This window comes from Scardinius erythrophthalmus (assembly GCF_964197995.2).
Source record: "Scardinius erythrophthalmus genome assembly, chromosome: 21".
Taxonomy (NCBI): domain Eukaryota; kingdom Metazoa; phylum Chordata; class Actinopteri; order Cypriniformes; family Leuciscidae; genus Scardinius; species Scardinius erythrophthalmus.
The window spans coordinates 20,068,270-20,083,611 of record NC_138241.1 but is presented as its reverse complement, the minus strand read 5'-3'; the positions used below and the strand labels follow the sequence as shown (position 1 = coordinate 20,083,611).

General features: G+C 38.9%; 1 protein-coding gene across 1 annotated transcript; it reads right to left on the bottom strand.

Annotated features, from left to right (window-relative positions):
- Positions 1 to 273: 273 nt before the first annotated feature.
- On the bottom strand, positions 274 to 15,342 carry cUnh10orf71 (chromosome Un C10orf71 homolog). The gene is made up of 2 exons (XM_081351196.1): positions 15,062 to 15,342; positions 274 to 13,121 (listed from the first exon to the last, which is right to left on the bottom strand). The coding sequence occupies exon 2, from the start codon at positions 12,996 to 12,998 to the stop codon at positions 957 to 959; it is 12,042 nt and encodes a 4,013-aa protein (XP_081207322.1). The 5' UTR covers positions 12,999 to 13,121; positions 15,062 to 15,342; the 3' UTR covers positions 274 to 956.

The window sequence follows — 15,342 nt, the reverse complement described above, 5'->3', positions numbered from 1 at the left end:
TATATAACTGATTGATTTACTAGAGAACACAGTTTGTACATACAAAGTGCAATGCACCCTATGTCCACTAGAGTGGTCTATTGTGCAGATACTGAAATCACTCAAACCCACAAATATATCAGTCTGTAGAGCCACAGGAATGAGGTAAAGAGAGCAACGAAGCTCATTCTCATCAAGTTTGTTACATCAGATAATACCTGCATTTTTTAAGGCATTATCTTTTTAATGGGTTCTGTGTGAGGACACAGCAGCCAGGCACAACATTTTGATTTCAAATCTTTCTTTAATGATGATGTAATGAGCTTCCGAAAGACTGTAAAAGTAGTACATTGCTAGTTGTTTATAAGGCAATTATTTCATAGTCATACTCATACATCATCAACCATGGCAAGGTAAAGACACAGACCACTAATATGCAACCTGCCAAAGCACATCAAGGGCACTTTATGGCACAAGTATTTAGTTTTAAACTGTCAAAACTTCATAGTGTACAATTTTCATGCATATTGTGGGCCGTTTGGAAAATCTAATTTAAAAAAAAAACCGTAAATTTTATTTTGACAAAATGATAAGTGAAGGTTCAGGCTGGGTCTGAGGATGAGGCTGTTGTCACTTCAGAAATGTACTTCCCTTGAATGTACTGTGTGCTCAGTGGGCATGGTCTTTGTTGTATTATAAACAAGTACACTGCAAAATAATGTTTAGCTTAACATAATTAATTGGAATGCTTCACTTTTTCTGACAATAAAGAGCCCCTGCCCGGGCTCTTTCCGGTTACCTCAGCTACAAAACACAGTTTAACAGCAATCCTTAAATACAAATCAAAAACAGCTTTAAGAACTTTTTTTAACTTATTTAAAAGTCACAGTTAAATAGCTTAGATGTACAGTCATGTAACTGTAGATTTGTGTACAAATTTAAAAAGTATTTACCTAATATCTAAACAACTCTACTCGTCACGTGCTCTCCATTGCAAAGTCCTCTAATTCACTCATAGTTATGATATCTGTGTGTCTTTCATTGGTGTTAATGCTGTTTTCCGCATTCTGCGGATAAACATTCTGTCTCCACAGTTCGCTACCTGTCTCAAGCATATCCTGTTCGTCTGTTAACGCAGCCGGTGTTGACATTTCAGACGATGACCTCAAGGGTGGTAATGAAGACGCGGCCATTGGCAGAAACCCACGATACAGCATGTAGGGAGCGTTTAACATCTCCACCGATGCTGGCTGCGTTAGAGCACCTTGAGACCTCTGACGGACATTCAACTGTACGTATTTACCAGTTTCTGGGTCATAAAATGTCTTTTTCTTAACCGATAATGGTACGTCCAACATAAAGTACTGCCCTGAGTTTGGGTCTTGCAAAAGCTTTCTCTGTGTCATGGGGAAAGGTTGGGCAACTATACTGTGTGTTGGGTGGGTGTAATTTGGCTGGATGTCATACTGTGAAAGAGGAGGTGAGGCTTGTACGCCTGGATGTGTTGTCAGTGTGTCTGAAGGTGGAGAGGGCATTTCGGCGACATCTCTGATTGATTTGGACTCTAGCTGTTCTTGGTTTTCAGGCGGCATCTTGGGGGTCTCTGCCTTTTTCATACGCCTCGTTGCGAGTCTTTGTGCTCGTCGAAGAGCTTTTTCAGATTTGGGGGGCACCGTTGGAGGTTTACCCAGTGGCCTCATATCACTACAGGCTGATTCTGGCCTTTCATAGCAGGCTGACTCTGGTCGTTCATAGCAGGCAGATGCAGGCCTTTGGTAGTTGTCTCTGTAGGTTTCATTCTTGGGCATGAAGGCCAAACGTATGTTAGCCAAATCTGTGAGGCTCGCTGTACAGTTGTCCATATCCTCTGACATTGTGCTGATGACAGAATGAGTTTCTTCTTCATCAAAAAGTTGGCTTCTTCTCTGATGGCTCTTTGATTGTTTTGTTGTGTATTCTGCTAAGGACAAGTTGTTGTGCAGTGTCTCTTTTACTTTATGGGGCCGATGGACAGCAATAGCTGGTTCATGTAAGACTGGAGGGTTGGCAGACTGTTTGGGGAGAATTTCGTCTTCTTTCTCTGAACCGCTCAAGTGTTCCTTTGGTGAGCCTACTCTGAAGTCATCACATGATCTGTGAAAGCATGGTTTGACGGTTTTGGTCACAGAAGACGTTCTCATGGTATTATCCTTCACTCTGAACATGATGGGTTTCCCCATCGCTGGAGAAGAAGAGTTGGATCGCGGTCCTGTCGCGTGAACTTTACCATAGTCTGTTGGACTCTGCAAAAACAGTCTATCTTCCTTTTTCTCTTCCTCTGATTTTTCATCTGAGTCTTTGTTTTGAGACATTTTGAAACTTGGAGGAGGTGGTTCACTTGTTTCCTTTGGTTTTAGTTCAGTATCAAGAGCATTTATTGTGTAATATTGCAGTTCTTCCATTTCTTCTCCAGCTGGTGATGTCATATTTATTTGGTTGTCTGCCAGTTTTACAGTGCTAGACGAAGGCAAGTTTGCAGGGGATTCTTGTCTTCCAGAATGAGAAATATTGCCCTTTTCAGTTGTTTTGTCATGAGTCAGTTGTCTTGATCTGCTTATTGTACCTTCGGCTTGCAATGGTACTGTATTTGTACCTTGGGGATTTTTGGGTTGATACAATTTATTTATTTCTCCTCTATTTGGATGCTCCATGAAAGCTGGTTTAGTGTTTGATTCCTTATGGTTTGTTAAAGCCCTCAGTTGGGTGCCCATTGATGTGGCTCCACCTTGTGAACCTGAAGCTACCAGTGGTATATGTTTTGCTTGAGCTGTACTCATGCTGGGATTCAATTGATTGTAATTTTGTGAAAAGTTCTCTTTAACTGTTTGTTTTTTCAATTGCGATTTCTCCCTTGAAATTATCTCTCTTTTAGACTCTCCCCCTGTATCTGGCACATTTACATGTGAATCTTTATGAATTCTTAAAACTGACTGATCATAGAACTCTAATTTGGGGAATACATCATGCTCTTTTGTATCATCTTCAGCAGAGATAACTTTCAATCTAGCGTAGTCTACGATAGCGGATATTTCTGGTCTTGTCCCCTTGTTGTTCCTTTGTGTAGCCTCTGATTTGGATAATATACCTTCTTTACTTGTGTTCTGTTGATTTAACTGAGAATTCTCTTGTTCATAACTTGCGCTTCCTTTTGTTTCGGGGACAAAACTTCTCCCTGGCTGAGACTGGTTTGTATTAGTCCATTCAGCCTGTTTTGTCTCCGTAGCTTCAACATTTCTTTCTTTCTTCCCTCTGAGACTGTTTCTCTTTTCATTAACTTTCAAATCACCATTATTTTGTCCACTCAGACTTAATACAGGGTCTTCTTTCTTTCTTTTTTCACTGTTCATTGTAGGTTGTTTATTATCATAGATATTTATCTCTTGTTTGCGAGCTGGTCCTTGACTGGTCTTTTCTGATTCACTTGGACCATTTTTCTTAGGTGGTGTGATTTCTTTTCCAACATCATATATATGTTTTTGTGTCCTTTCACTGGTACCGTTCAATTTATCCACGGTTTTGGGTTCATTTTGGGCTGTAAGGCTCTTCAATGGTAACGTCTTTTGCTCTGTAAAGTCTTTTTCACCCACACGGTCAGTCACGACTGCTCCTTTCTTTCCTTTCAAATGTTCCCTCTTTATCACTTCATGTTGGTTTTTGTGGCCTGCCATGAATTCTTTGTTTGATGATACTTCCTCTGTAGACACTTTTATGTCCTCTAAGTTATTTTTTGGGACTTCAAAAGAGGCCTGGTCTTGTTTTACAACATTACACACATCCTCACCAATACTGCTAACTTTATCCTTATAATTATTAACATCTGTGGCAGCGCCATCTTTTAAAACCATCTTCATCCTGTTTGTAATTTCATTACCCGGTTTAAATTCAACTTGTAACTTTTCTTGTGCCCTCTTCTCTCCGAAATCCCCCTTTCCATTCTTTTGCAGAGTTTGGGCATCTTTGTTTGAGACAGACTCTTGTTTCATAGCTATTATAGAATCCTCTTGTTTTGTCTCATGTGTAGTTTTCTGAACTTTTAAGTTAAATGTTTCTCTTCCATTTATTGTATTGTTTTGCGGCATAAATGTATCAGTATGATTAAATATTTTGTCTTCACCTTCCACCATTTGAGGCTTCTTTTTAGGTATTGTCCATCCAGGAAGTGTACTTTCTGTGACTGTATCCTTTGCCATGGATGTTTTAGAAATTGGTGCCTTTACAACTTCAGTATTTGTTGCTTTTCTTGCTTCACTCATTATTGCAGGTTGTTTAGCAGTCAGGGATGCATTCTCAGGTTTCTTTGGGGACTTTCTAGAATTAGATGCATCATCAATAATGTTTCCTATCATCCTCAGACTTTGCGTTTTCTCAGTGTTTCTCGTTTGCTCTTCAACTTTCTTTTCCTTTGACTGAATATCATTTCTCCTACTTTGCTTTGATGGGTCAATATTATGAGTATCTTGATCTTGTTGTTCAACATTTTCTAAATCTTTTGCCATAAGGGTGGCATCTCTTGTAGAATGAACAAGTTTTGGTATATCGTTTCCTGTAATCTGTTGCTTTTCAGCCATGTTGTTGGAACAAGTTATTGAAGGGATATCATGTTGTGCTTGCTTGATTTTGCTCTCATTCTCTTTTAAATGATGACCTGTAATGGATTCCTGCTGTATGGGTGCTTGTCTTGTGTCATCTGGATGTGTTTGTGTGTTATCTAAGCTTTTCTCTTTGGATGCCAGAGTTTTGTTGATTCCATGTTTTATTGTTTTTGGTGAATGGTGAGTTTCAATTTCCTCCTTTTCTTTTTTTTCTCTCTCATCCTGCATATGTTTTGATGTGAGATTAACGTGCTCTCTGACTGGAAGCCCATATTTAACTAAGAGATCCTCATATGATGTACTGATTCTTCCTACGACACTTGACTTATCCGTGGTAGCAGGCGGTTCACATTTTCCAATCTTGTCTTCTTTTTCTCCAGTGTTTGAAGACACTTCAGGCTGTCTGTGAACGTCATCATGCTCATTTTCTGCTTTGTCATTTTTAATATGAAAGCTTTCATCCTTCACACATCTCTCAGTTTCATCAGAACTCACTTCATCTTGTTTTCCTGTATTTTCTTGATCATCAATATGACAGTTACTTGACACACAAATACTGTAGATCATAGGTTCATCGTCTAAAGCTGCTTCTGTTTTTTTTGACACACAAATACTGTAAATCATTGGTTCCTCTGCAGGCTCCTCTTTGCTAGGTGTAAGAATGGTGATGTTTGATATATCTGCTGTGGATTTTTCATTTTGTGTTGAAACAGGCTGTCCATTGTCCTTTTGAGTTACACCCTCATCTACTAATACTTTATGCTGGGTGAAAACATTTGCTTCTAGTTTGTCTTCTGCTGCTTTTTTGGGTTCGGAATTGCCCGGATTCACTTCTTGAGACTCTTTTGTGGACTTGTGATTGTTTTTCTCAAGTGATATATCTAATGCTCTAGGAAATCCTTGCTCTTTTTGTTTTGGGCTTGCACTTTCTGTTTTTTTCTCTCTGGGTTGACTGTTATTTACTGCTTCTGAATTGTTTTTTATTCTTGACATACTCTGATGGCTCCTGGGGAGTTCATTCTTGTCAAATGATAGCAGAGTCTTTGTATCTTCATCATCTTGATGGAGTTCTTTTTGCTGACAGCTTTCTTTTGCTTTAGCTGATGCTATTTGTGTTAGTGATTGTTTATTTGTTCCTGGTTTTGACTGACTCTCCACCATTTGGTTTGCAGAGGTAGTTTCTACATCTTTTACTATTATTGAACTATTATTTTGTTGCTTAGCCAAGTCATTTTCCTTTGTTGTAATGTTTTTGATTATTAATGCTTGTCCGTCTTCATTAGTAAAAGGTTTTAGTGTTTTTGGCTCCCGGGTTCTTTGTGAGGCTGGATTATTTGCTGGTACAGAGTTGATTTTGACCATATTTTCTGTTGATGATGCCTCTGAATCTGAACTGTGCCCAGAATTATGTTTGTAGGTTCTATTTAAAAGCTTCTCTGCATCTGCACTCAATGTATTTGTTTGAAGGTTTGAGGTGAGCTCTGATTTGGCAGGTTCCATTAGTCGTTTAGAAGGTGGAATTCCGTTTTTAAACTTCATGTCACTTGATGAGCATGTCAGTTGACTAGCTGTAATCCCAGAGCTATTTTTGATTGGTTCATTTTTAGACTGCTCCACAGTAATCTTACTTTTATGACGTACATTAGGTTCCTCTGTGTTTCTGTCCAATCCCAAGAGAGAATTTTTATTCAAACTGCTGTTCGATTTTGTAGTCTCCGTGCTTGTAACTTGTAAGTCTTTTTTGGTTTGATCAGAAGGTTTAGTCATAGCTTTTTCAGAACAAGTATACTGACGTCCATACAGATTTTCTTTCTGATCATGCTGAATTGTTTGTTTTTCATTAAGGATTGCAGGTGGATTATGGGGAGTGGAGTTTTCTGTCTTGACTGCTGCTGTCAAATGACCGGACATCAACTCACTTGCTGACATTTCATGTCTCTGCTTTGCAGATTCCTTGTTAGTGTTTACATCCTTTGGTGAGATTTGGGATGGCTGGTAGTTTTTCTTGACATCATTTTTTATATATGCCGCTCTGTCCGGAGTAAACGTTTCTTTCTTCATCTCTTTATCATCTGCTGGATGTTTGTCATTCTGCCTTTCTATAGCCAAAGGTTTATATTTTACGTTCTCGCCCTTCCTCTCCGAGACTGCTTTCTGATTTTCTTCAAAATGAAGAGGTTGTTTTTCCATTGATGGTGGAGATCCATTCTTGGGATGATAATTGTGTGTTTTCATTTGTTCTTTGTTCTGGGTTACACTGGAATAATTGATATCTGGTAAGTCTTTTTTGGTCTGATTAGCAGGTTTAGTCATAGCATTTTCAGAACAAGTATACTGACGTCCATACAGTATTTCTTTCTGATCATGCTGAATTGTTTGTTTTTCATTAAGGATTGCAGGTGGATTATGGGGAGTGGAGTTTTCTGTCTTGACTTCTGCTGTCAAATGACCGGACATCAACTCACTTGGTGACATTTCATGTCTCTGCTTTGCAGATTCCTTGTTAGTGTTTACATCCTTTGGTGAGATTCGGGATGGCTTGTAGTTTTTCTGGACATCATTTTTTATATCTGCCACTCTGTCCGGAGTAAACGTTCCTTTCTTCATCTCTTTATCATCTGCTGGATGTTTGTCATTCTGCCTTTCTATAGCCAAAACTTTATATTTTACGTTCTCGCCCTTCCTCTCCGAGACTGCTTGCTGATTTTCTTCAAAATGAAGAAGTTGTTTTTCCATTGATGGTGGAGATCCATTATTGGGATAATAATTGTTTGTTTTAATTTGTTCTTTGTTCTGGGTAACACTGGAATAATTGATATCTGGTAAGTCTTTTTTGGCTTGATCAGAAGGTTTAGTCATAGCTTTTTCAGAACAAGTATATTGACGTCCATAAAGATTTTCTTTCTGGTCATGCTGAATTGTTTGTTTTTCATGAAGGATTGCAGGTGGATTATGGGGAGTGGAGTTTTCTGTCTTGACTGCTGCTGTCAAATGACCGGACATCAACTCACTTGGTGACATTTCATGTCTCTGCTTTGCAGATTCCTTGTTGGTGTTTACATCCTTTGGTGAGATTCGGGATGGCTGGTAGTTTTTCTGGACATAATTTTTTATATCTGCCACTCTGTCCGGAGTAAACGTTTCTTTCTTCATCTCTTTATCATCTGCTGGATGTTTGTCATTCTGCCTTTCTAGAGCCAAAGGTTGATATTTTATGTTCTCGCCCGTCTTTTCCAATACTGCTTTCTGATTATCTTCAAAATGAAGAGGTTGTTTTTCCATTGATGGTGGAGATCCATTCTTGGGATGATAATTGTGTGTTTTCATTTGTTCTTTGTTCTGGGTAACACTGGAATAAGTGATATCTGGTAAGTCTTTTTTGGTTTGATCAGAAGGTTTAGTCATAGCTTTTTCAGAACAAGTATACTGACGTCCATACAGATTTTCTTTCTGATCATTCTGAATTGTTTGTTTTTCATTAAGGATTGCTGGTGGATTATGGGGAGTGGAGTTTTCTGTCTTGACTGCTGCTGTCAAATGACCGGACATCAACTCACTTGGTGACATTTCATGTCTCTGCTTTGCAGATTCCTTGTTAGAGTTTACATCCTTTGGTGAGATTCGGGATGGCTTGTAGTTTTTCTGGACATCATTTTTTATGTCTGCCGCTCTGTCCGGAGTAAACGTTTCTTTCTTCATCTCTTTATCATCTGCTGGATGTTTGTCATTCTGCCTTTCTATAGCCAAAGGTTTATATTTTATGTTCTCGCCCTTCTTCTCCGAGACTGCTTTCTGATTTTCTTCAAAATGAAGAGGTTGTTTTTCCATTGATGGTGGAGATCCATTATTGGGATGATCATTGTTTGTTTTAATTTGTTCTTTGTTCTGGGTAACACTGGAATAAGTGATATCTGGTAAGTCTTTTTTGGTTTGATCAGAAGGTTTAGTCATAGCTTTTTCAGAACAAGTATACTGACGTCCATACAGATTTTCTTTCTGATCATTCTGAATTGTTTGTTTTTCATTAAGGATTGCTGGTGGATTATGGAGAGTTGAGTTTTCTGTCTTGACTGCTGCTGTCAAATGACCGGACATCAACTCACTTGGTGACATTTCATGTCTCTGCTTTGCAGATTCCTTGTTAGTGTTTACATCCTTTGGTGAGATTCGGGATGGCTTGTAGTTTTTCTGGACATCATTTTTTATATCTGCCACTCTGTCCGGAGTAAACGTTTCTTTCTTCATCTCTTTATCATCTGCTGGATGTTTGTCATTCTGCCTTTCTATAGCCAAAACTTTATATTTTATGTTCTCGCCCTTCTTCTCCGAAACTGCTTGCTGATTTTCTTCAAAATGAAGAAGTTGTTTTTTCATTGATGGTGGAGATCCATTATTGGGATGATCATTGTTTGTTTTAATTTGTTCTTTGTTCTGGGTTACACTGGAATAATTGATATCTGGTAAGTCTTTTTTGGTTTGATCAGAAGGTTTAGTCATAGCTTTTTCAGAACAAGTATATTGACGTCCATACAGATTTTCTTTCTGATCATGCTGAATTGTTTGTTTTTCATGAAGGATTGCAGGTGGATTATGGGGAGTGGAGTTTTCTGTCTTGACTTCTGCTGTCAAATGACCGGACATCAACTCACTTGGTGGCATTTCATGTCTCTGCTTTGCAGATTCCTTGTTAGCGTTTACATCCTTTGGTGAGATTCGGGATGGCTGGTAGTTTTTCTGGACATCATTTTTTATATCTGCCACTCTGTCCGGAGTAAACGTTTCTTTCTTCATCTCTTTATCATCTGCTGGATGTTTGTCATTTTGCCTTTCTATAGCCAAAGGTTTATATTTTATGTTCTCACCCTTCTTTTCCAATACTGCTTTCTGATTATCTTCAAAAAGATAAGATGGTTGTTTTTCCAATGATGTTGGAGATCCATTCTTGGGATGATCATTTTGTGTTTTAATTTGTTCTTTGTTCTGGGTAACACTGGAATAAGTGATATCTTGAAACAAGTGATTCAGCTTGTCTGCTGTGATTTCCTTCTTAACAGTGTGACCTTCTTGACCATCGCCATTGATATTCATGCTTGATTTTGTTGCATTTCTTGCAAGAATGCCTTGTTTGGCAAGTCCCTTTTCTTTAATCGCAGATATTTCCTTTTGAGCATGTGCTTTCAATTTTGACGTCAGTATTTCTTGTTTGCTTTGGCCTCTTTCCTTGTAAGAAAACACTCTTGTTGTGACCTTGTCAGGGTCTTTAATCATTATTCTGTCAGTGTTAATATTTGTTTCATTTGTATTGTGGAAATCCTTTCTTATATAGCCAGGTGATGGACTTGTGACATCCTGCAATTTGTAGCCTTGTTGTTCTTGCTCTTTTACAGGCTCTGAAATGGTTAGTTTATCAGCTGTATCATATTTAATTTGATTTTGTGAGTGTTCTGATTTAGCCAAAACAAATGTATTATCCTTTAGTCTCCTTGCTTGCTCATTATCTCTAATGGCAAGAATATCATTGATGCTGAACCTGTCTTCTTGTTTAGTTGAATTATTTTGATCTGAGGTGTCAATTGGTACGACTGAATCTTTATCCTGCTGACCAGGATTTAGTGCACCGTTATTGGTGGAAAACTCATTATGGTTTATGTGTAGGGTACTTGATGATGTATTGGACATTTTATAACTCTTTGCAACAGTTTGTTCCATCATCTCTGATTGTTTTAGTGTCCATTGTACACTTTCCTTAGTGTGCCTATCTTCACTTGTCGATGCCATGTGCCACTGTTTGTTAGGCTCATACTTATATGGCTGATATGAGTACAATCCTTCATTCTTTTGACCTCTATGGTCTTGTAAAGGTGCATGAGCTCTCTGATCAAATGTATTATGCGTTGCCATACTGTTAGAAGACGCCGTTTGCTCAAGATCATTGTTGACATTGTAGCTTTGTAAACCACAATAGACTTCCTTTAGAGGAGATGATTTATTCTGGAGACTGTTTCCTGGTATTCCATATGATTCAGTAGGCTTTGGAAATGTGTTTAATTGTTTGTCATGTACAGATTTATCACTGTAAGGCGTTTTCCTGGGTGATATTGTGTCTTCCTCCTTTGCAAGTCGACCGAGTTTTATGTCTTTATTGACTTTCTGCATGTATGTTTCCTTTTGGACAGAATAACTGTCATTGGCAGAGTATTGCTTGGCGGTTGCCTTCCTCTGTTTGTCCATCTCAATCAGCGCTGCTATTTCTCCTCCAAATGGCCGTGATTCCGATCTTCCGTTTGTTTCCTTGACAGAACCAAGATGGTCCCAAGGACATCTTTCTTTAATGGCCTCGTTTTGGCTATATTCAAGACATGGTTTTCTTCCAAAGTCCTTTCTTTGTTTTAGATCATTTTCACTCATGTTATCGCTCTGACCGTATCTCTCTGATGTCTGAGCAGGCAGAGAATGTGTCGGTGGGTAAGCCTTTGGAAGCATATTTGCTATTTCTGGCCTAGCAGGACTAAAAGTACCGTTGAGATCTTTTAATTGACCTTCTGAAGTCAGAGAGCTTTTACCTTGTGCTGAAAGATTGTGTGTTGAGAGCTCTGTGTTAGCCAGCAGATCTGTGCTGTGAGATTGACCTTCTGAACTTCCACGGAAAGATTTGTAATTAGCGACTCCGTCCTGAATTTGAGGTGAAGCTAATGTCAAATTATCATATGATCCAAAGCCATCTGTATAATCTTTAGGGGTGATGGGGGCTGCACTGGGCTCTCGGATTAGATTACATGAGGCCCTTGCATCCGTTCCAATCAAATTCTCCTGAGCCGTTTCTTGGGATACAAGAATATCCGAAAATCTGGATTCGCGGCCCTCCAGCTTTGACGTCTGCTTATTTCGATCTGTTATTTCTTGCCCTTTGAATCTAGTTGGACTGTATGTACTCTTGACTCTTTTTCGGTTGTCTTTGAGGTTGAACAGCAGACTTGAAGCTTTAGATTTGTAGCTGTCACGCAGATGTTTGACATCAGTCTGAAGTTTAGGTTCAGTTTCACCCTGAGAGGAATAATCAGAAACAGAAGGAGTGTGTGCAAACTGCAGGATCTCAGACGTCTCTGTTTCTTGTCTTGTGTGAATAACCGGTGTGAGGAGCTGAGTGATGTTGAATGGCGTCACACTGCTAGGCACTGTGCTCTCGACCACTAACTCGTGCGCAATTTTGTTATTGCTAAACAAATTTGAATCCGGCCTGCATGTTCTCTCATTAGTAGGTGAGACCGTGGAGGGTCGGTTGCCTGGAAGTTTGTTCCTTACAAAGTTATTGTTTTTCTTCCAAGGTGGATAGTTGGAAGCCATCTCAGATTCACACCTCTTCTCAATCGCTGAGGCTTTCTGGAGGACCGTGGACCTGGAGTGCTGGCTGGCCACAACGTCCTGAATTTGTCTCTGATTGAAGAGTCGACTTTCGCACGGAGAGTTAGGAATTCTATTGTTGTCTTTCAGCTCTTTGTACATGGGAGAATCGTACCACCTTGGAAATTCTCTAGCTGACATAAACCCTGACACATTCATACTTTCAAAGGGGAACCTGTTGTACTCTTCCCACAGCTGGAAGGGACTGAATTCGCTATGGAAAAAACTGTTTGTGGAGTTCAATTCCTTGATCTTTCTTTTTGAAGAACTCATCAGGACTGTTGTGTCCATCTGGGCCACCGCAGCAGCCACGTCGGATGTGTAAAAATGGTTTCTGTAAGACTGAAAGGGGCCTGACTTAAAATTCTGATGATGTCCTGAGAACTCAGAGAGTTCTCTCTGGATGTTTACCAGAGCTGATCTGTCCCATGATTCACTGCCAAAGTCTCTATACCTATCCCTTGCCAGAATAACGTCACACGTCCCACTGTCATGGTAACACTCCCCTGAACTAAAGGCTTTGATTAGAGATGAAACTCTGGATGCGCTCCTGCTCTGCTGCCACGTCACCTCCTTGGAGCCATTGTTCATATAAGAAAAGCCTCCCTCCATAAAAGCCTGTTGCTGATGGGTTACATCCGTGTAAGAATGCTGGAATGTTGAGGCCATCTCGGACTGTCCTTCTGCCTCCCCTGAATCCTGAATCCTGTATGAAAATGTCTCCTGGGAGACTGTCTTTTGCTGGGTTTCCTTTGCAAAAGCATTATGTCGTTCGGTCGGAGACGAGGGGAATTCCGAGTCATTGTAAATGGCCTCCTCTCCAATGCACAGGCTCCTGAAGGCACGGTCGGTGAGGTTGCTCACCTCCCTGTCCGTGTCATCCATAAAGCTGCCACTGCTGGATGTGTCACTGAAGCCATCTGAGTATTTGTGGTGGCCCTGCATGCTTCCCCGCTGGCCTGTGTGGCGCTTTTCCAGGGAGCTCATTTCACACTCTTACTCTCATGGACAGGTCACAGTTGTCCCTGTCAGTCTTGGAGATGGCTGACGCAGGGTGTCTTGCATTTAAGTAGTTCACCTTCTAAAAGGTGATCAAAATGCCTTCCTTTCCTGCAAGAGTAGCAGAGATGTCATAAACTCGCAGTTCACTGTTACAGTAGTTCTCAACAAAGTTCTCGCAAATCACACTGCTATTGCTGAGTGATTCAGATGTCTAGTGCACAATTGACATTTTATAAAGTATGGCATCCAAACCGTTGAGTTCCACCTTGCATGCTGCACATTTAGATCACGTGAAGTATATTTAGAGAAGGAAACTGCTTTCCATTCGTACACAGGATCACATATTAACCTTCTCTGACACTTGCTTACATGCACATGGCTTTCATATGGTAGTATTGGTAGAATTATAAAGCATTTGGTTCAAGCATTATATCCATGGTGGTTAAGGAGATTCACCCTTCCATATGTATAGTGCTTTGAGTGCAGAGAGAAGTACTATATACATGTAACAAATTATTTGTATTATCTCATATTAGATCATTTGTGACCCTGGATCACAAAACCAGTCACAAGTAGCACGGGTATATTTGTAGCAATAACCAACAATACATTGTATGGGTCAAAATTATCAATTTTTCTTTTATGCCAAAAATCATTAGGATATTAAGTAAAGATCATGTTCCATGAAGATATTGTGTAAATTTCCTACCGTAAATATATAAAACATTTATTTTTGTGAGTGAATGCAGCATAATCGCGAACATAAATGGACAACTTTAAAGGTGATTTACTCAATGTTTAGATTTTTTTTCCACCCTCAGATTCCAGATTTTCAAATAGTTGTATCTCGGTCAGATATTTACCTATCCTGAGAAACCATACATCAATGGAAATCTTATTTATTATTACTAACCCATGTGACTGGTTTTGTGGTCCAGTGTCACATTTGGCCTTTTGTATGTTAATTGTTAACATTTTGATTTTACATATTACAATAGAAGGCATAAATGTTTATTACAGTTGTGAAAATTTTAAAATAAGATTAAATATGGATTCTTTAAATATTGAATCTTCTTATGCAGAGCAAGATTCAGTACAACAAATGCAATGACAACTATTTCTAGATGCTTTGTTAATTCTGGGGAATAGCTATAAATACCCCCTACATTATTGTGGTTACAAATTTAAACACGCAAGTAAAAATAAATTCCCCTGATGCTTTGAAACATGCAAGACATTTTAGTGTGAATAACTTTTGAATACCCTTTGCTTTGTGTTGATCTAGTATATTGATAAAGTATATGTTTATACTTTATTAATCACTTGCAGAGTTGTTTGTGTTGTCTGAATGATTAAAAACAGTGTAATGGTTCTCAGCCTAATCTTTAGATGAAAATAATATAATTTATTATTGTTTCTAACAGAAGCAAAATAGGGTATTTGTTTGAAGCTGATTTGCATAGTCCACATAACTCTTTTATTCTTGTCCCTGCCTGCCCTGCCTTCACATAGCGGTTGGAACGCTACTGAAGCTACTTTCATACAGCACTGTAACCATAGACACATCCCTTTAATAATCAGATTAGTGCTCATCTAAGAAGACAGATTCTTAAACTGCCACTCCTACATTTTTAACATTTGGTTACATCTTTGCTTTTTACAAGTAGTATGACAACATAATAAATAGTAGTTAGGGTTAAACTGCATGTTCATCATATGTTTTATTTAAGATAAATAAATTAATTAATTAGTACACTTAAAAGTATCATGGTTTTATTGCAATGATCATAAGTTGGATGCTGAATCACTCAAATCAAATGTGTTTAGCATTGCAGTATCCTTTAATGCTTTAAATGGAGTGGGGTTTTTTTGCAGTATGGTTCTCATGTCCACAAATAATAACACATTTAACATATTATGTTGTTCAAGTACATATTTCTATAAACCATATAATAATAAGCAACACATTTTCAGTTTGATATTTTTATAACAGCTTGCATAAACTATATCCATGTAACATTCTGAACTCAAGTGAGCTTTTTTCTTACCTTTTGCTCTTATATCTCATTTTTTAGTGGAGAAAATATTTCTCTTGCTTCAGAAAGAAGCCATTCCTTATCCGTAGCATACTATATGTGGCCAACTCTGAGGGTTCTCCTTAAAGTTGACAAAGAGCAGATGTAAATGCCACTTTGTGCAAGGGCCCCGGCGGGGCTAAAGCAACGAGGGTTCAGAAGCAGAAACACGCTGAAATAGCAGTGGCATCAGGCAGAGACGATCGAGCTGGAAACATGGGATGAAGGCTTGAGACAGCACACGTATTGGAATA

Excerpts from the sequence above, each read along its gene's own strand:
- cUnh10orf71 (XM_081351196.1), bottom strand. The coding sequence starts at position 12,998 with ATGAGCTCCCTGGAAAAGCGCCACACAGGCCAGCGGGGAAGCATGCAG.